General features: G+C 36.9%; 1 protein-coding gene across 4 annotated transcripts in view; it reads right to left on the bottom strand.

The window, feature by feature from the left end:
• Positions 1 to 22,483, bottom strand: part of Fbxl4 (F-box and leucine rich repeat protein 4) — an 81,869-nt gene that overhangs the window by 3,675 nt on the left and 55,711 nt on the right. For all 4 annotated transcript variants that reach the window (XM_028780864.1, XM_028780851.1, XM_028780848.1 and 1 more), the window contains 2 exons: positions 8,814 to 8,885; positions 4,406 to 4,718 (listed from right to left, as the gene is read on the bottom strand). In XM_028780864.1, the coding sequence (XP_028636697.1) occupies positions 4,406 to 4,718; positions 8,814 to 8,885 (385 nt within the window). The remainder of the gene's footprint in view (positions 1 to 4,405; positions 4,719 to 8,813; positions 8,886 to 22,483) is intronic.

The following is a 22,483-nucleotide window of genomic DNA, read 5'->3' as shown; positions in this document are numbered from 1 at the left end:
ATGCACACACACCATCATACATTGTACTTTCATATGCACACACACCATCATACATTGTACTTTTATATGCACACACACCATCATACATTGCTCCTATTTGCCCCACTGCCCACTTACACCCTCTCTGTTTACCTCTTGATGCTCTCTTTGTGTCCCCAAACAAGGTCTCCTTTCTGTGTCCATGTCACTTATATTCTATTGCTGCAAAGTCATGCTTATGTCTAATAGAAAGTAGTGGGGCCCCTGTTAACTGACTTCTACTGCTCATCACAGAGGGCCATGTCTCAGTGTGGCTGACTCCTTGTGGTTCTATAGCATTTCTTTCAGACTATGACTATTGTTCATAGTTACTATATAGCTTGTACTGTTTTAGGAAAGAGCCGTAAAACAGATTATAAACAACAAAGTGCTAAGCACTAAAGTGAACCTTACCTCACTGCAAAAGGCCATGGCTGATGTTCATTATTCTCAGGAACTATGATGGTTTCTGGAAATTTTCAAAATATTTCTAAATATTCTGGAAGTTTTACAATTTTATAAAGAACTAGGATAAGTCAAGCAGAAGACAGGTCAGAAGGAAAAGAAATAAGAAAATGAATGGGCATGAGCCTTATACAGAAGCACAGAGACTGACTATAGGACCAACATCTCAGGCCTGTGACTTGGCTCTATCTCTTGGGAAATGCTATGTTTCATCTATGAAAAGACAATACTACAACTCCCTTAGCTCAGAAGATCAGGTAAAATATTTCACAAATGATGCATTTGGTCCAAAGTGTATAAATTATGTATGATTTCCTGCTTAAGGTTAGTCAGGATCAGTCACATACAACAATATAAACATCATCTATGGATATATCATAAACCTGAACATGGAGAAATTTTAACCAGAACCAAACCTGGATGCTAAAAAGCTTCAGGTTTTCCTTTGATGAATATTAAACACAGAGAAAAGGGATATACAAGTACTTTAGAGACTAATCTTTATCAGCACTGACATATTGCCAAAGACAGTTTAAGTGCTGAGTTCACGTACTCTGTCATGTGTGTGGGGACATAATACCAGTGGTGGCACTGCTGGTCCCCTGGCATGGGTTCCTTGTGGACAAGTGCACTGAAGGCAAATGGAATTCCAGGATTCTGAACAATTCTCAACAGAGTTGTCTTGTGGTAGAATAATTCCTAAACCTAGAATTGCCATGGGTAGTGATTTAAGATTTTTTTTTTTTTACAGAAACATTTATAAAATCACCACTAACAAATATACACTGGAAAAAAGACAGCATATTTAACAAATGGTGCTAGTCAAACCAGATGGATAGATGTACAGGAATCTAAATAAATCCATACTTTTCACCCTGTACAATACTCAACTCCAAATGAATTGAAGACCTCAACAAAAAACTAGTTACACTGAATCTGAAAGAAGAGAAAGGGGAGAACACCCTTGAACTCATTGACATAGGAAACTTTCTAAACTTTCTGAACAGAACACTGTTCGCACATGTGCTGTGGTCAATAACTAACAAGTGGGACCTGTTGAAACTGAAAAGCTCCTGTGCTGCAAAGGACATCATGACTTGGATAAAGCTCAGGAAACCCTGTGGAATAGGAGGCTGACAGACTGTAAGAACCAAAGAGGACAGATATTTTTTGAAAAATCAAGAGTTTAAAAAACAAAAATCCAAGTTTGATTTATTTTACAAATGGATTCATTTTCTATGCTTAATAAAAATAGAGAATACAATTCATATGAATCTTACTTTTCTGACTGGACACAAATATGTCAATTATTTAGAGTATGTAAAGCTTTTAGAAAGTTCAACTATGAGATTATGTTGTTGCACTCACCATTTCTCTCTCTCTCTCTCTCTCTCTCTCTCTCTCTCTCTCTCTCTCTCTCACACACACACACACACACACACACCTAAACACCTACACACCCACATACACACACACAAACACACACACATACATACACACACACTTTCCCTAGGCCAATGAATCTATCTTATACTTTCTACCAAGCAGTCTTATCAGGACAAATATTTATTGCATCTTAGTTGGACCAAATCAACAATGCTGTTTCAGACTTAAACTATTTAACAATTTGACTAAGCAGATATCTACACTCTTCCAGTGGAACACAGTCTTCTCATCCGCCTATGGAACAATATAGAGGTAGTCACATTTTAGGCCACAAAGATAATGTTAACAAACGCACAGGACTAAAAATAGTTTCCCATCTCCTCATAGTGGAATAAAACTAGAATCAATACATAGAAAAACTATAGAAATTCTTGTGGACTGAACATTTTTGAGTAATGAATAGAGTCACTGAAAAAATCAAGGAATATATTTTTTTTAATTCCTAAAATAAAATGAAATTTAAAGCATAACATACCAGAACCTTGAAAAACAGTTCAGGTAGTTCTAAGAGGAAAGTTAAAATTTTTTATTTACATTAAAAAAGAAAAGAAACCTAAAACAAATTACCTATTGATACATTGAAGATTCATTCAAAAGCTCAGGTAGCAAAAAAGACTGGAGATAAAGATATAAATTAATGGAAAATAAAATAACAATACATGAAATCAAAGATGAAAACAGAGGTTGGAGTAATTCCAGCAAAAACCAGTAACACTAGAAAATGTTTAGAAAATGTTTAAGAAAAGAAAGATCTAGAAGAAACTGATGAATTCTTAGACATACATGGTGTACCAAAATTAAATCAAAAATATATAAGCAACTTAGATCCATAACAAGAAATAAGATTGAAACATTAATAATAAGAAAAAAAGTCTTCCCAGAAAGGCAGGCCCAGAGACTAGATAGATTCACCATTAAATTCAACCAAACCCTTATGGAAATGCTAAACACAAACACTGCTCCAAATGCTCTACAACATGGAAAAGAAAGGACAGCCACCAGACTCACTATATACAGCCACTGTTACCCTGTTATTTAAACTGGATAAGGTCACAACAACAACAAAAACTTTACAGAACAATTTTTCTGATGAACACAGTTGCAACAATTGCCAATAACACACATTAGAAGGACCCTTCTTCAATAAGTTGTACTAGGAAAACAAGCTACCTACCTGTAGAAGAAATGGAACCAGATCCCTATCTCTTTTCTTCCACAATAATCAATTCAGAATAGATCAAAGACCTTAATGAAAGACCTCTGAACGCCAGAAGAAAACACAGGGAAAACACTTCAATATGAAGGTATAGGCAAGGACTTTCTGAAAAAGCCTCCAATACCCAATACAGAAAATAACTCCAAGATATATTTAGATTCTAAGATATCTATTCCAGATAGATTACATGAAATTTAAAATCTTCAGCATAACAGAGGAAATAATCACTAGAGTAGAGATAGCTTACAGAATGGGAAGATAAAAATCTTTGCCAACTGTATATTGGAAAGGAGTCTGGAACCTATATAAGGAAATACACAACACCAGAAGAGGAAGCCATCTAGCTAATCAGTTGGCTAATGCACTAAGCAGATAGTCGCAAAAAAAGAAATACAATTATCCACTAAATATCTGAAAAAGTGTTCAACATCTTTAACCACCAAGGCAACATAGGAGACAACTGCTTTAAGCTTCTACCCACCCCACCCCTCACCCCAAGGAAGAATGGCTATCAGCAAGAAAACAAATGACAACACATGCCAGCCAATGCTGATGATGAGGAAAGAGGAACCCCTTACACTGTATGGGTGAGAATGTAAACTGCTACAGCCACCGAGACTCCTCAAAAACTACAAACAGAACTAACCACACTACTCCTGAAGGACTCAGGTCAACTCACAATGGAGAGATACCTTCATATCCATGTTTATTGTTGCACTATTTACAGCAGTGACAGCAACCAGCCTAGATGTCCAGTAATGGACCAAAGCACGAAGGAATTCTGGTGTAATTTTATGTAGCTATGAAGAAAAAAATGAAATCATCACATTTGCATGAATATGCATGCACATTTGCCTGAAGCCTCTCAAGATAATTATGCTAAGTAAAATAAACCAGACTACAATAGACAAATAGCACAGGTTCTCTCTCACATGTGTATTCTAGATGTACATTCATATATATATGTGTATGCTTAAGTAAGGATTCCTGTGATAGTAGAAAGGAGACTGTGGGAAGAGTAGAAGAGACATTAAGGAAACACAGAGTCGGGGAAAGAGTAAAGGAATACATTTGACATGAAAGCCGAAGCAAGTACTACTTGGGGTAAGGTAGAGCCCAGGAAGGTGGCTACAGTGTAGTGGAAGAAAAAAAAGGAAATGAATAAGAATAAAGTAAAATGATATATAGGTATGAAAATCCCATTACAAAACCCATCATTTTATATGCAAACTCAAAAATATTTATATATTCTACTCTTACCTAATATGTCCAGTTGCTGTAATCTGACACAGTTAGATGCCAATTCTTCTATGTCTGTGTCACACACAGACCTGTTAGCTGTAAGAAAGAGTTTCTGCAAGTTTGGGAGCTGCCGTGCCAGTCTGGCAAAGCACCCAGTGCTGCTCTGAAGAGTGGGGCACCAGCCAAGGTCAAGTTCCTCAAGAAGAACACACCCAGAAGCCAACTCTGCTATCCCGTTCTCCGTAATATTTTTGCATCTCCACAAATCCAGAGTTCGGAGGTTTTTACACTTGGCTCCTATCATGCTGGCTATCACATCATAATCTTCAATCTGGAAATCAAACAGTTCCAACATTTTACATGTCACATGCAGAAATACAAACTGCCTAGAACATTTGAATCATCTCTTATTGTTGTTTTCAGATAAACACACTCATGTCCTTGTCAATACATTTGTTTACTCATCCCAATTTTCTCAGCACTTCATAAAAAGTGGGAGTAAAGAGCTCAGCAGATCACTCATCTAATGAAGAGCTTGTCACGTGCACGTGAGGACTTGAGTGTGATCTCCAGTACCTATGAAGAACCCAAGGCAGTAGTATACACGTGTGATCAGAGCACTGAAAGAAACAGGGGTACAACTGGGGCTCCGTGGCCAGATTGTTTGGGATTGAACCCAAAATAGGTGAATTTTAGGTTCAGTGGGAGACCCTGCCTCAAAAATACAGTGAGGTGCTATTGAAGAAGATGTCCACATTAACATCTAGGTAACAATGACCTCTGTCTACACATGCATGTGCATGAACATTTTCACATACATATGCACACACACACACACACACACACACACACAAAGCAAAAAAGAATGACTTAGGATCCATATAATAGAACTAGATAGAATATTAATAAATTAAATTCCAAAGCAATCCCCAGTCTCTCAAGAACAATCTGAAGAGTATGTGTTAGTCTTTTGTGCCTACTGTTTTAACACTGCCACAGCTACCTGATGGCAGGGTCTAGTTACTTCTACTTTATATATGATTAATGTACTAAGCTGGGTATTTTATCTTTCCCTGACAAAGGTATATACTTTAGTAGTCTCTAAAACTGTATGGAAATACTATAAGTACTAATTAGGGTAGTAGTTTGGGGTTAAGTAAGAATTTATAGACTAAACATACAATGCAAAAGGACTTTAGACTATAATATGCCAACCAGTGTTAAAGTCTCCAGGACTTACTTCATGACAAAGATAAGCATTTAGTAATCAAGGACCTACCATAAAGAAGACAGCTTGACTAGAGGCAAACAATTAACAGGAAACCTAAGGAAATGCAAGTAGGTTCCAGGCAACTTTAAATTACTTCAAGAAACACCAAATAATGCAAAGAACACATGGAAATGGATTTAGTTATCCTTTAAATCCCAAAAAGAAACAAAATTAATTTTAACAATACATCTTCTCTAGTAGTAACACTACCATTTCAACATGTTATCAATATTAAGATATTACGATATTTTATATTCTCAAACTAAGCCTTCAAAATTTGATGTATTTACATCATACAAAATGAATACTAGTATATTTCCAACTGGCCATCAGCTACCAGACTTGACAGCATGGCAGCAGAAGCTAGTTATGAACATAGAGTGCTCATTACATATGTTCTCTTTCTACACATTTGTTCTTCTTCATGGGCCTGACTAGGTAGAAAGTAAAGGCAGAACTACACTCACTCAAGTTTTTACTTCTCTCAATTTTGTTTGCCTTACTCAGAATACACACTATATTTATTACCTTCTCGTGCTACAAGGTGAGCCATATGACTAAGCTCTGGATAGTAAGAAATAAATCTGCAAACGCATGATACTTCTAGAAAGAGTCCTTAAGGGAGGTACTGTGCCTTTGTCCAGTCTCTTCAGTTTGACATGGGAAGGAGATGGCCAGAGCTCCAGTTCTAACCTTGAGGTCAAATGTGTGAAATCATAGCCTTCAAGAGCAGGGTCTATACCTCTCAGAGGAATGTGCAGTCACACTGGCAAATCAGCGTGGATTGTTCACCTCCTATATTCCATTTACAGAGAAGAGAAATAAACAATGTTGTGGAAACAGTAATTGGTAGGTTTTACCTAATTTTAATTGGTATGCTTGCTTACAAACTTGATAAAATATTTTAAACATAAAAGATTGAAATGAATTATTAAAGCAAGCTTCAGATTACTATGGAGCCTTATTACCTACATGGCCACTATATTCTATTACGATAGATAATAACACTTTAAGTTGGATGAATATGGATGGTGTCCCAGGACCACTGGAGGGGTGCTGGGAACATGGCTTCTATAAGGCAAGTACATCTGTGGTGCTGGCTATAAGCACATTTCCAAAGGGAAAAGAGACCCTTCTTAGAGCTGATGTGGCTCATGCTTGAAATGGAGTTGAGCACTCCTTGGGAAAGAGGTGTGCTTATGTATATCAAGCAAAAACAGTAGGAAAGCCTGGTGGCAAACCAAGCAAAACCAAAGTCATCGGGAAATGGGCACAGTTGCTGCCAAATTCTGAAACAACCTTCCTGCCAAGGCTGCCGGACATGATGAGTTTATATGATATTGTAATGCTTGGGAATTTAAGCTAAAGGAAAATAAATAAACAAAAGTAGATGTATGTCCTAAAATCAAAACAACCCTTCAAAAGTTTAAATTAAAGAACCACTCATCTATTCAAAACTAACTGTTTTATTCTCTTCACCAATCAGAGGGAAAAACAGTTTTTAAAGAGTGCTAGCACCTGCAAGAGGCCCTACGGGTGTTAGCTGCATGGATCATTGTAGTAGCATCTTACTGGTAACCACATTCTTCATGTTCTAAACAGTTTACTGACAGCTCCATTTCCCATAGTGAGCTACATTTTAATAGATGTAATATGGGAAAGTGAGTTCAGCATTCAAGAAGACTGGGAAGCAAGAGTTAAGCAAAGGCAAATAATTTCTTTATAGGGAGAACACTAGTGTCACTTCCTAATTTTGATTAGGAATCCCTGCTCTATTCTCGTATGTAAAGTCTTTTATACTTGATAATTCTTCAGGGATAATTTTCTACAGATCAATCTTGGAAACACTGAATTAAAATACATGTAACTGTAACTATGAATATTTATGTATATATATGCGCACACACACATGCACACACACACATACACACACAAAAATTCCAACTCAAGCTGTGGCCAGGGATCTGATTTCCCAGAAAATTATGCTCCAACTTAAGAGTAGGGTGGTAACTACAAATAATAGAATATTTTGAGCAAAATTAAATAAGGCCTTTACCAATCTTAGTGGGACAGCCTAGCAATGTGTAGACAGTCAAGTAACTGGTCTGTTGACATAGAAACTGCCATCAAAGGCCACTGGGCTCCTCTAGAAGAGCTACTAGAGGCATCCAAAGAAGAGAACAAATTAGCTTACAAAGGTAAGAATTGGATTTGAAATATGTGAATCCAGTGGGTTCCCCGATTGACTCAGGAACCTGGGACTGTTTGAGTTCATGCTTGCACTTTCCAGGACCTAAGCACTGGGATTACAGAATACAAGATGTAGAATTACCTCACATGCATCTCTATAACAGGTTTCTCTATGTAGACTGTCAATTTCTGAACATCTTTGAAGCAAATTGTAAACTATAAAGATGTCCAATTAGGATCCAAAACTGGAATACCAGATTTCTCTATCTTTTTATTTAGGGCTCGCTATTAAGTGGTTGCAATGTTGAGCAAGTCTGAAAATCTCTTCTGTCTGCTTTGGTTATAGGAACTGGAGGATCCAATGATGGATTGCATGTGTAGGTGTGCACACACAGATTCCAACAGTTCAACTGTCCCTTAAGTCTCAGAGTGATTCATAAACCATGTCATCATGTAGTTTAGATGAAACAAATTTTACTTTTCTCATTACCTCCTTTATAGACATATAAAGCCACAATGTAAATCTTAAAGGCCTAGTGAAGTTTTCTAATCTAAAAATCAGGCATCTGGATTTCACAGAGTAGTAAAATTTTAAAAAGAACAAATAAAACACAACTAAGTTCTAATACAGGACATCAATCTTTGTATTGTGCCTGACGAAGGAATAAAAATTCTCACAGTAACAACACACCTATGTTCTATCATATTTCTGAGAATTCATCTCACTAGAGCATCCAGACAGGTAAACAGCCTGAGACAGTGCTCTTTCCACAACACTGCACTCCCCTGTTTTTGTGGTAAAGGTAAGTCCTTCAAAGACATACCCTCCAATTTAAGGGAAAAAGAGTTTGAATGTGTGATAAAGTATATGGCTATGTATGTGGTGGGGTGTGTTAGGTAAACCTCACTCAATGGGAACAAAAAGAGAAGCAAGGCATTGAGTATGAAGAACTTTGAAGTGCTTACCATCACACAGCTGCCCAGGCTGAGGTGCTGAAGCTCTGCACAGAAGTTCAAAATGCTCAGTAGTGCTGTTTGCTGCCATCAGGGAGCACATCAGAGGCAAAGGCAGAAAGTGAATGAACGTGAAACAAAGAGAAGGGGTCAATTAGACATTAAAGGCTGTCACTGCTTTTCCTGAAATACAGCTGAAAACCTAGGTTACAGAGTCCACAAATGCCATTTAATGAGTCCCCAGGTGCTCCCCCCATTGACTGGCTTGGCTTCAAGGTAATCATTAGCAGTCTCCATGTAAGGCATCACTTAGTATGGTTTTACATAGTCTAAAGACATCTGTATTCCCCATGGCCTATCAGTTTATTTCTCAGGTAAGCATTTGGAGTCTGCTTAAGAGCTATGGGGGAGAGAATGAGAGCTAGAACTAGAGAGAGAGTGTACGAGCCAGAGTGACAGGGAGGGGGGAAGCAAGCCCCAGGGGGCTGGTGACACTTCTGAAGAGCAGCAGCAGCTCTGACATTCACTGATCAGCTGCAGTCTGATGGAACTGCCAATAGAGTCACCCCAAATCAGGGCTGAGCTGGTGACTTTAATGTCAAAGGATTCTCTTTGCTGACAAAGATACCAACAACCATTGAGCACCTGTCAGTAGCAGATGCTGACGGAATCATATCTAACATGCACTTTCTAGTCATGTTTCTGCCATTTAATCCCATCTATCCTCTGCAATGAAATATCCAAAGGTATATTAGTCAGCTGTATAGTCACAATAACTAAAATATATTTTTACTTGTGTGTGTGTGTATGCGTGTGTGTGTGTGTGTGTGGTGTGCATATGTGCCCACAAATATACATGCTGAGGCCAGAGAAGGATGTTACTTTCTTCCTCTATCCCTGATCTCCACCTTACTCCTTTGAGACAGCGTCTGTCACTGAACGGAAGCTGGTCACCTCAGCTAGAGTGGCTGGCCAGGGAGCTCCTGGGATCTGCCTACCTTCTCCTTGCTCTGGCCCAGTGCTGGGCTTCCAGGCCCATGTGGCCATGCTATGCTGTTTACATAGGTACAAAGGTTAGATCTTAAGTCCTCATACATGTGCATCAAGTGTTCTTAGTCACGGGGCCATATTGCAAGCCCCTAAAAATATATTTAAGGTGACGATTCATCTCATGACATGCCTGCCCTCAAAATCTCTATTAAAAAAAAAAGGAAAAAGACATTCCAGTTTCTCTTTTATTAGAACAAAATTATTCAAATGTGATATGCATGGAAAACTTTCTTTTAAAACATTTAACCTAAATTGTTTTTGTAACAAATTACACTATTAACAAATTATTAAATTTTATATGTATTTGGAAATGAAAAAGGATTGCTGAGGGAGGAGAGAAAGTCTGGCTAAACCCCAGATAATTCTCAATAGGAATATGGTAATGAAGTACTTCCTACAAAGTAAAATCACTTAAAGCAAAATAAAATACTAATTACAAAAAGCATTAGAAAATACTAGACTTCAGTCTATTACCCCACTGAGTACTTTTTAAAGCTAGGCAAAAGTTTATCTTGGTTTTATATTTTGTTTCTAATATAATATAATACTTGTAAGACAGTCTTATGTAATTTTTAGAATGTGAACACTAGACAGGCCACGTTAAGACAAGTTAACTTTAAGGATCTCTGAAGTACTTCACTGTATTACCCAACTAGCAGTGCGATGACGTCACATTTGTCTTCATTAATGTACTACATCTTTTTAGCAAGCTCGAACTATCTACAGTAATTTTCACTTCTAGTATCACCTCTCTGACACTCCTATCTCCTTTCTTCTGTAACTTCTGTTCAATAAACACTGGACTCTCCCAAGTACTGGTGTTTGAAGTGCTTTGAAAAATACGTCCATATAATATGACAGATACCTGCCTTCCAGGCACAGAGCTGACTTCCTCTTTTCAGAGGGACTCATTCTTAACAAATTGTGTGCAGTGGAGGTGACTGGTGACGGGATATGACTGAGTCACAGGGTTCACAGATATTTGATCAAATACTACACTTGGACAAGACTAACACTTAAATGAGTGGATGGAGCAGACTGCCCTCCACAATGTGCCACCCTAATCAGTTTAAGGCCTGAACAGAACAACAGGAAGAGAAAGACCCAAAGTCTGAAGAAGAACTCTGCAGGTTCCCAGGGAGGGAGCCTGGATGGTGGTTCTCCAGACAGTCAGCTTTGAGATAAACCCCAATTGACAACCTGCTGCAGTCTCCCTTGAGGCCTTCTGTGGGTTCCCTTGGAGCCAAAGCTACCACGAGGAATACCCCAGTCATAAATCTGAGTGAGATGATAAATGTAGTTTGTTTTAGAATAACTGATATATAATGATGTGAATAATACAGTGACTGATAGAGTGAATGTGATATTTATTAAATGAACAGGGTTCCCTTTGAGGATTAAAAACATAAATTTATAGCAGTACCTGATGTTCAGTGTCTATAAATGAATGGACTCTCCAAATGGTGCTAATTCAGCAATTTACTCTTTGTATACAATTTGGAATTTGTCTCATTTATTCACTTTAAAGTTCCAAAAAGCATCATTTACCTCCTAGACTTCAAATCAGTTCATTTTCACAAGTACGTGGTTTTGTTGTTTAGCCTTGTTGTTTATATTCTGTTCATTTCTAGGTTTTGTTTGAGACTGGTTCTTACTGTGTAATACTGGCTCTCCTGGAACTTGCTATGCAGACCTGGCAGGCCTCAAAGACCTCTGCCTGTCTCTGCTTCCTGAGTGCTGGGGTTGTGCTCCACCATACTAGCTCCAGGTTGTTTTTAATAACTGTTTTCACTTACTTCTTGGAAACTTACTCCTTACCCCTACTTTATATTTCTTAATGTCTCATGGACAGCTCTTCTCTAAGACCAGGAATTTTTTCTAGGACCAGGACTTCTAATAAAGGTATGGTGATCCCACTCAGCAGGAGTCCTGTGGTCACTACAGAGCCAGCAGGAAACTTAGTTCAGTTCCGACCATAACACATAGAATATGGGTATATCTGTATGGGTGTGAATTCTTTCCCTAAGACTCTCATTCAACAGCCTAGAAACCCACCATCATTCAGATCTGAGTGTTCAAACCCAGGATGGGACAGTAATGTTCTCTTGTAATTGTTGAAGATGAACTCTAACATGAATCCATTAAATCAAATTACTTGCCTATATGATGTACATGTGTGCAGGCCATCTATTGGAAAATGGTCACAAAATAGGGCCAAATTCTCAAAGAAAACTGGCCCTCTCTAGTAGCCATCTGCTGCCAATTGCCCCTCAGTTAGGAGTGAGACTTTCTGAGTTCCTTTCCCATCTACACTGATTAACTACTTCTTGCTCTTGTGCAGGTTCTGTCAGGAATCATACTGACTGAGTTCATGAATACAAAGGTTTTGTGTGACAGAAGATAACTATCTTCCTAAGTCATTTAAAAAAACTATTTATTACTTACTTTATGCTATTATATTTTTATTTTATGTATATGAATGCTTACTTGAATGTATGTATGCATACTACAAGTTTGCCTGGTGTTTGCAGAAGCCAGAAGAAGGCATTGCCTGTCCTGAAACTGTGTTTACTGAGGGTTGTGGGCCATCAAATCCCAGGCCCTCTCCAAGAGTAGCAAGTGCTCTTTGCCCCGTAAGTTAAATGCTTTTAGCCAGACATCTCTTAATCTGGCCCAACTCACTTTTGAATCAAGATCTTGATCTAGAAACATCTTAATGCTTTCTTTCTCTCAACAAAATTTCCCCTTTTAATTGTATTTTTATTATATAAAACAATCTTTAAGTTTAAATATATTTTGATCCTATTCTTTCTCTTCCCCAAGTCTTTCCAGATCCTCTCTTCACCCATGCAACTTTAAGTTCTTTCTCAAAAGACAAACAAAACCTCAAGTTAACCAAGAAAACAAAACTATATTCAAAACAAACAAGCAAAACTCAACAAACTATAACCAAATAAAACCACACAGAAAAAAAAAAAAGAAACTCTGTTGTCCACTGCATGTTGTCCAAGTACTCCTTAACACAAGGCCTGCCCTGGAGGATCTGATGATGTCCCAGTGTCACTCCACTTCTCACAGCATGGATAAATGACAGCTCAATTGTTAACCTTTACCCTACTGGGTAGGTTTTCATCTATTCATTCATTTAGAAAACAAAATAAGATAAAACAAAAACTACCACTCAAGGGGGGACAAGATGAATCATCAACAACAGCAAAAAAGAACTCAAGAGAAGGCACAAGAATCAGACAGAGACTCAGGAATCCTATAAAAAAAAACTAGGCTGGAGACCATGATACACACACAGACAGCTTGGTGGAGGCCCTGTGTGTGCTGCTTCAGTCTCTGTGAGGTCACGCTGATTCAGAGGGCCTGTTCTCCACCCCTCTGGCCCTTACACTCTCTCCACCTCCTCTTCCTAGAGGTTCCCTGAACTCTCAGCGGAGGGGTTTGATGGAGACATCCCATTCAGGGCTGAGAGTCTGAAGTGAGTTTAAAAATATAGAAAAAAATTATGTCTGAATATATATGTACTTTGGCAAATATTTTACAAAAATTTACATTAAATTGAAAATTACAAAAGTTATGAATAATAGGGAAAACGAACACTTTTATTCTGACTTTGAAAAGGAACTATCATAGAACAAAAGAAGCTTCCTGTTTAAGGGCCTCATTAATCCTTCCTGAAAGAGCGATGTGAGACCAAAGGAGGACTGCAATGTAAAAGGATAGGGATGATGGCAAAGAAAGAGATGCTGTGAGGGACTAACAGGGGCCAAAGCAGATAAGCCAAAGCTGGACTACAACAACGAAGCAGCAAATGTAAAAGACTCCCATTGTCAATGTTCTCCCCCTCCTCATGGCTAAGTGGTGACCAGCCAGGCCTAGCTTAAGGGACTGAATGTATGGTATCAGTTTACAATCTCTCTGCATCTAGTAAACACATGTCCTCACACAATAACTGCAGAACAGTCTCTGTCTGTGTGCTCATATTTAGAATGAAGGAACTTCGGCTAATGTCGAAGCAAGGAAAAGAAACTAACTGTTCATATAGAAGATGATCAGGTTTTGGGAGACTCGGCCACTTAGAGTAAGAGTTGGCGAGCAACAACTCACAGGCAAACTATACCTTGCTAGATGTTTTTGTAAATAAAGTTCTACAGGAGTCATTTCAGCACTGTCTATAAATGTTATTGCACTTCAACAATATAGTTAATTGCCTGTGGTGGAGAACATATGACCTACAGTATCTAATACAATGATTCTCAACTTGTGGGTCATGAGCCCTTTTGGGAGTTGAACAACCATTTCACAGGGGTCACCTAAGACTACTGGAAAACACGGATACTTACATTATGATTTATAACAGTAGTAAAATTACATCTATAAAGTAGCAATGAAAATAATTTTATGATGTAGGTCACCACAACATGAGAAACTGTATTCAGGGTTCTCAGCATTAGGGAGGCTGAGAACCACTGACCTAAAATATTTACTCACTGGAAACAATTCTACAATAGTAACCACTTACAACATTTGTATATCTACAACATACCAACAGGTGAGTCAAACTTTATAAGGAGTACTATTAAAAAAAGACATTCAACAGTCAAAAGTGAAATGTTTTATAAAACTCTTTTTAAGGCTCTAAGTACCCTTTAAGTCCACAAATTCTACTGGTTGCTTCTGCAAAACTTACTTAATGGATGCACAAAAAACTTAAAATAATTTAAATTGTAGCTTTAAAAATGCAAGGCATCATGTTCTCTTTTAAATGAGTTTATAATTTTCAAACTCTAGTCAAATTATTACGAGAAAAAGTGTGTTAAAGAGTGATTAGAACCATACATAATGATCAAACTGTACTCTGTGAAAATGATGCCATCTAGTATAATATATGTTCAGAAAAGAAAGTGTTCTTCTACATTCTACCTAAAACCTACATAATAACCTTCAGAATCCAATGGCCCAGTATTGGTCCCTATATAGTTTCAAAATGCAGTGCCAGACTATAATAAATTTGTAAATCACATGACTATCAGTACAATACCAAGTAAAGGAGTAAACAACAATGTAGTGTAAAAGGTTGTGAAAGAGAGAAAAACAAAACGCAGTCAGGCAAAAACCAGAGCATGCATGCTCATGGACCCAAGGTACCTGACTGTGAAGGAATCGAGACAAGATGCCATAGTCTAGTTACAACAGTGTGAAGGCTCCTTCTCAGCCTCAGTTCATGGCTGCCCGCCTCTTTTGTTTCTTCAGCAAATTTACTAATCTCAGTGAGGCTCCCAAATAGTCAGAGGTTACAATGGTTACTTATTAAACATGTAACTTCAAGGAAAGTGTTGACAGGTCAAAAAAACAGATAATAAATGTGACATTTTGATGTAAGTGGACATGAAGTCTCATGTGATTACAGAGAACTATTACAAATGACATTCTCTTACAAGACATTTATTAGAAGGTGGAGGAGGTATGGATTCAAATCTTCACTGACAGTTTTTAAAGAAATGCCACCTATGATGATATTCATACTAACATAACTTTCAGAAAGTCTATATTTATGGCTTAGTAGAGTTACCTAGGAATACCATGCATATTCCACAGTGAATGTATTTAGTACATTTTTGTCTCCTTTAATATGGTAACATAGGCTTATAATTGTTATACTAGTTGACACTCCCTCTTTTTAGCTTGGCATTAAAATTAATTGTTGCTTATCTGTAATAAAAAATGCAACATCCAATAACACACTCGATATTGGAAGATTGGATTCAAATCAGTATTCTCTACTCTAAAACATGGTTCCTCAAAAGCATATTGATAAAAGGCATTTAACAAGTTTCTGTATTACAGACAGAGACTGCCTAAAATATGGACTAATGGCACTCTGTGAACACAAATGAGTGTCATTTCACTGCTCATAACATATCCCAAACACTTCAGGGCAAAATCTCCAGGTAATAAATTTGGATTTTATTAAAGTATATTCACCAAATAAAAATTCATAAATTTGCATGCAGATATCATTGAAGGAATCCTAAGAACACAGTCATTCAGTTTAAAATTCACACACATATGTGAATTTCTCTAAACTTTTTTTTTATCTTTGAGTACCAAACTCAGTAAATTTGCAGAAGTGATAAATATTTAAATTTAACAGGTTTCCTATAAGCTATCTACTACAAATTATTATCTTTATAGACTTCAAATATGTAACATAACCACAAACTGAAAATATTACCTTTTACAAACTGAATTTTAAGATCAATCAATATTGTGGTGGAAAAGTTAGACTTTTGATTAAAGATCATAAATGATATAAATAAAGCTTTCCCAGGCCTTTGATAGGGAAAAGAAATGTTCTTGAAACCTAACTACAGACATGCGTACACAGCTACTCTAAATCAGAGACTCAGAGTTTCAGTACAAAGTTCAGATGCTTGCCACATTCCAATAACCTGTACGTATATAGAATCACAATCTACGATTACAGATTCACACACCTGTCTTGCTTAACTCTCTCCAATCAAAACTTATTCCAACAGAGTAAATCCTGCCCACCATAAAAACTTGAACTCATAGTTCCTTATAGATAAGTAAACTGATCAATTTCTTTTACAACTCATATAAATGAAATCATAGAGTTGCAGGAAAAAAAAAGACATGGCCATTTGTACAACTGTTGGATTTCTCAATATACTGAATATATGTCATGTTTCTATCACAGGATAAGGGGTTAGACTATACCGAAGCTTAAAAGAGGAAGCTGAACCATATGCTGTTTGACATTATCTAACTAAACCAGTGTTTTTCAATCTTCCTAATGCAGTGACCCTTTAATACAACTCCTCATGTTGTGGTGACCCCCCAACCATAAAGCTATTTCATGGCTACTTCATAACTATAGTTTTGCTACTGTTATGAATCTTAATATAAACATCTGATATCATGGATATATGATATGTGACCCATGTGAAAGGGTCACTGACCTCCAAAGGGGCTGTGGCCCACAAGTTGAGAACCACTGATCTAAATGATGCCCAGCTAAGATATTCTGGTCTAAAGACTTTATCTTCTTCTGAAAGCACTTCTTTCCTTCTTATTGAGACATCACAAAATAGTATTGTTTACCTAGCCAACTACCCATGGCTAATGAGATCATGGACTCTGGAGAAGAACTTTCTAGTGCCATTCTCTTAAGCCAGTATATTTTCTAAGTGCATTTTAAATACTTATCCTTATACATACAAATAGTAGTAGCTCTCATTCCTCATAAAATATGTTTTCTTCTGCAGCAGATGGGAACTATTACAGAAAGCAACAACTGGTCAAAATGCAGAGAATAATTAATATTGAGGTACCCAACCCCAACTGATACATCTACAACATACCTATACCTATGGTTCAGTGAATATCATGGAAGAGGGGACAGAAAGATTATAGATAAAGAGAGTCACGGTATCTGCTGTGACATACTGTCTTCAATATATAATAGAAAAAGCTTCACCCATGAAATCTCAACAATATGGTCACCTAAATAAGACCTACATAATGACACCACCTATTGATAGGTCATCCAGTTGGGGAGGAGTCTAACATTTAGACTAAGGCCCAATACTTAGATGAAAAGCTAAAATAAAGGCAATTAATAAGTGGTGAGGGGACAGACAATGGCCACAAAAGCCAGGTTATTAAATCATCTAGGATAATTATGAATAGAAAAAGGAAATGTGGCATATATGTACAATGTAGTATTATTTGCCCATTAAAAAAAGTGACATTAAGTCATTTGCAGGTAAATAGATATATAGAACCAGAAATCATTGTTATAAACAAGTAGAGACTTTATGCCCCAGGGAGGGAGGATGCCTGGGTGGGGCACCCTCTGAGAGGCTAAGGGGAGGGACTGTGAATGGGATGTGTACACCAAGCAAGTTACTTTTGATTATTGTGTTTATCACAGCAATGGAGAGCAAACTGAAGTGGGACTAGGAGTGAAGTTCTCAAACCCCAGCCCTATGACTTACTTCCTCCAGCAAGGCTATACCACTTAAACCTTCACCAAAGAATGTCACCAAATGGGATCAAATTATAATACCCCTCTTCCTCATGTTCACTATCTAAAGTAACTGATTGAAGCAGACATTTCAGATGACAGCTAATGGCAGCCTGCATTAGTCAACACAGGCAGGCAAAATTATTTCATCTACTAATTTCAACTCTTGATGTTAGCCATGAGCATTGGCTCTGCTGATAGGCCATTCCCTTACCTGGCTTTATAGTCTGTGGCTGTGTGTTAGCTGCCAGCTCACAATATGCTTTACAATTAGGTAAAAAAGCAGTTAGGGGACCACCATAGCTATATGCCAGAAAGCAAATTTATGGCACCAAATCAAATTAGACTGCTTCTGAAAGACAATTCACATGTCTTTTGTGGGAAAAAAAATCGAGGCACTTTTACCAATAGGCTGGTATGAGGTTTTTACTCTGCAGATTAAAGTGGCATATAAAAAAGAAAATAGGCAACAGAAGTGAAGATCAACTACTTTTCTTGCATGCTAGTTCATTAAGATATAGGCAAGGTATCCTTGAAACTGTTGACACAGCCTACCATGCCAGTAAACAGCTGCTGAACTATACTTGTGGATTACTGACATACACTAGTTCCCCACAAAACCTATAATCAGTTTTTTCACTTCTTCAGATTCTTTCAATTTATGCTCTATCATTCTTGAAGTGAGGCAATCAAAACTGGATGCAGGTGTTCCATTTATAAGTCCAACTTTTAAAAAACACTCTTGGTTTTCTTGCCTGCTGCTAAGCAACAGGACAGCATCCTTACTGAGATATCTGTCATTCCATTCTCATTTCCCACTCCAGACATTTTTTCCAAAAAAAAAAAAAAAGGTAAACATGCTCAAACTGTTAACAGTAACCCAGACTGCTCTAGGAAATGCACAGGACTTATCTGTAGGACACTCCTAATAGACAGATCAAAAAACAAGAGTAAGTGGCAAAGACATTTCAGTGTTTTCAATAGAAGCAGACAAGCTTTTAGAGTAATTTTTTTCTAAGATCCTATGTATTTTTACAAATTTATCTATATCAGCATAGCTAGCAGACCTGAGTTCAAATCTGAATGTAAATATTGTTTTGGGCCATATCTTCTAAAACTTCAGTTTCAACATCTAAGAAATGGAAACACTACCTATTCTCACTGAAATGGTGAGAGAGTTAAATATTAACAGAGTATCTGGCAAAGCAAACAGAACACTTCACAAAATTTATCAAACTTTAGAACTAAAGCATGTCTCCAAAGCCCTCTAAATCTTTGTTATATATACAGACTTAAGTTTTACAAAATTACACATATTATACTAATTAATATGGTTTATATAGAAAAATAAAATATAACTTTGTCTTATAATTTGACCTGTAGCATCAATAGTCTATAACACTGTAATACTGATTTTTGCTTATTTTCAGTTTTGCAAGGTAAAGGTTGAGATGTCACAGTGGTGCATATCTGTAATCCCAGTTACTCAAGAGATGGGGACAAAAAGCTTCCTACAGTTCAGGAGTTCAATGACAGCCTGGACATCATAGTGTGAATGTTAACTTAAGAAATTAAGCATTGTAGTGTGCAATGTATGGCCCTTTAAAAATGGAACAACCTCTCCCAGAAAGCTCAATTTCATCTTTTTTTTCTTTATATATATCTTCAGAGTAATGAGGTGCATTTGAAATCAGACCCTGATGTCTGAACATGTTGCTGCTGACTATGTAGAAAGTTAAAAGAGGACGGTCACCTAACTGCCTTCTTTATCACTGCTATTTCCATCCACTGATGTCATTAAACCATACAAAGGATGTGGGAGTAGAAAGGAAGAAGTGGCAAATGGTTTCATTATGGGATAGATCTGGGAGGACCAGGAAGTGAGCATGATTGGGGTGCACTACGTGAAATTCCCAAGTAATCAATGAAAATATACTGTTGGGAAAAAAAAGACAAGAAGGATGAAGCCAGAGACAATATCCTCAAAGCACACAATTAGGAAGTGACCATCACTATCCACATGCAAACAATATGGCTACAAAATACTGGGAAACCAATCTAGCTACATACTAACTTTAAAACATAGAGAGACGATAGGGAGTATAGCTTTGTGGGAGAGGGTGTGCTCTCATATTCAAGGCTCTGGGTTCAATTCCCAGCTCCCAACCATCAACAACAAACCACAAAGGAATTATCCAGCAATGCAAGAACTGTGTTTCCAAAGGCTAAAAATTTTGATACATATTTTATATAATATTCTGAATTTAAATAAAAATGATCAGAACTACTTATTAAAATATAAAGCCAATATCACAAACAGGCAGCTTTTGTGGAAATTTACCAGCCTGAGTAGTCATAGACCTTGTAAATAGGTAGCCTTGGCATATAATACCAACTTAGATAAGGACAAGTGAATCATAGACAGAGTCATAGTGACCAGTCCCCTGAACCTTCACCTAGCCGATACCATGTTCTTAAAGATATCTGTATTCCCCCTGAATACTCATGCTCCGGTGTCATCCCCTTCCCCACATCCTGCCTTCTTGTGTTTATAGCCCCTGTGTGAATAAGTAAAAATTATGATTTGATTTAAAAAAGTAAATAAAAATATAAAAAATATATAAAGCCAAAAAGTATAAAAATAATACACTATGTGAGATGTTGTCTATTTAATTCACTACAAGTTCCAGGCACCTGGAACCTATGGGGAGTCAAATATTTGGTATGACTTATAAAAAACAAATATTAGAGAGTTCTCACCAGATTGGAAAAAACTCTGACAAATCTGTTAAAACTCTATGGTTCTACGTTATTTACAAAACTCTAACTAATAAGTAATACTTCAAATACTAGAAAAAAGAGAAATAAAAAATAATTTCCAAATTATGTAAGTATAAGATAAAAAAATCTAAAAGATGTAAATGAAAAATAACTAGAACAATTATGAACAAATATGAGAAAAGTTAGAACAAATATGAACAAAAATTAGAACAAATATGAGAAAAGTATATTTAAAAACCTAAATTTCCCTATATATTAATAACAAACAGCAAAAATTAAATGAAAGAGAAAAACAGTACGTGAAAGTATAACACGTAACATATAAATGTAGTCAGAATTACTTAGGATCTAAGAGAAGAAAACTATAACATGCGTCAAGATATAGAAGAAGACCTACATGAGCGATCAGAAGCTTTATCAGAGTGCAAAGTGGAATGTAATAACTTCTAAATGAAACTCCCGATGAGAAATGAACGATCAAGTAGAATAAGTATCTAGATCCACTAAAAGGACTTGAATAGAATAGTGAGGAAGTTCTTTCCCTTCACAGTAAAACATGATCCTACAAAACTGTTGTGATAATGTTACTACAACCTTCATCAGTTGCTGATATTGTTCTAAGAACTGCCTAAGTACATTACATATAATTTAGTCATCATAACGACCCAAAGAGATCTGTATTTTTTATCTTAGAGAGGGAAACTGAAATACTAAGATGCTGAACACCCTGAACCAAGCAACATTTAAGACTCATAAAGGTCTGTTATAGTCAGAAAGTCATTGGTATAGCATTTTAAGAAATGTAACTCAGTTCTTTTATTCATTCACTTAGTAAATATTTACCATGTCAAATGCCGACCAGATTCTATTCTAGAACATGGAAACAGTGCAATGAAAAACAAGGGCATTATTCACCACTATAGATATAATTATATATCCTAATATGAAGAAACAGAATACAAAAAGGAAAATAATCATCATGCTAGAATAAGCAATGCTAAGAATGTTTACAAGATGACAAAACTAGGTAATATACAAGGTGCAAATCAAAAAAGAGACTTCATTTCAACTATTATTCAAGGAGCCATCTTTAAAACTTAAAATGAGCTAGGACTCTGTTAATTATTAAGAAATGCAATATGCTCGGAAACAGTGCAGATAAACAGAGCCCTGAGTTGGAATTAAGCAAAAATGCTGAATGAACCAAAAGTAGGCCTATGTGTCTGGAGGAGAAAGAACGAAGAGACAGAAGCTGCTGTTTACTATGGGATCTTTGCATCTCTTCTTTAATCCAGGAGTGTCACTGTCCCATAGTTACAATATTATGCAAGTAGAAACTCTCTACAGAAGACTGTCATTTGTCAGACATTTTATAAAATGTACACAGAAAATAAAATCATGATCTGTTGGTGTGCACTGTGTTAAGGTTTCTGATTGGTTTTAATAAAGAGCTGGGGGCCAATAGCTGGGCAAGAAGTGGAAGGTGCACTTCCTGTCAGAGAGAAAGAGATAATGTGAGAAAAGTCAGAAGCAAGGATCAGCAAATGGGCGCAGAGATGGACATGGGCATGAGCAGAGAGGTAGACAGTTATGGAAGGACGCAGGCAGATTTTGCTGGGTTGAAGGAACTGGGGACTAGCCCAAGGTAAAGGCTTAATCTTTTTAAATATACAAGAGTCTCTGTGTCTTTATTAATACAGTTGACAGGTTTGTAAAAGGCCAGAAATATTGGCACCCATAGTGGGGCAGTAAATCCAAGCTTAGGCCCTGAGAAAAGTTCTGAAAGGAAGGT

This window comes from Grammomys surdaster, unplaced genomic scaffold (assembly GCF_004785775.1).
Source record: "Grammomys surdaster isolate TR1022 unplaced genomic scaffold, NIH_TR_1.0 97, whole genome shotgun sequence".
Taxonomy (NCBI): Eukaryota; Metazoa; Chordata; class Mammalia; order Rodentia; family Muridae; genus Grammomys; species Grammomys surdaster.
This window is presented reverse-complemented; position numbering and strand designations above follow the sequence as displayed.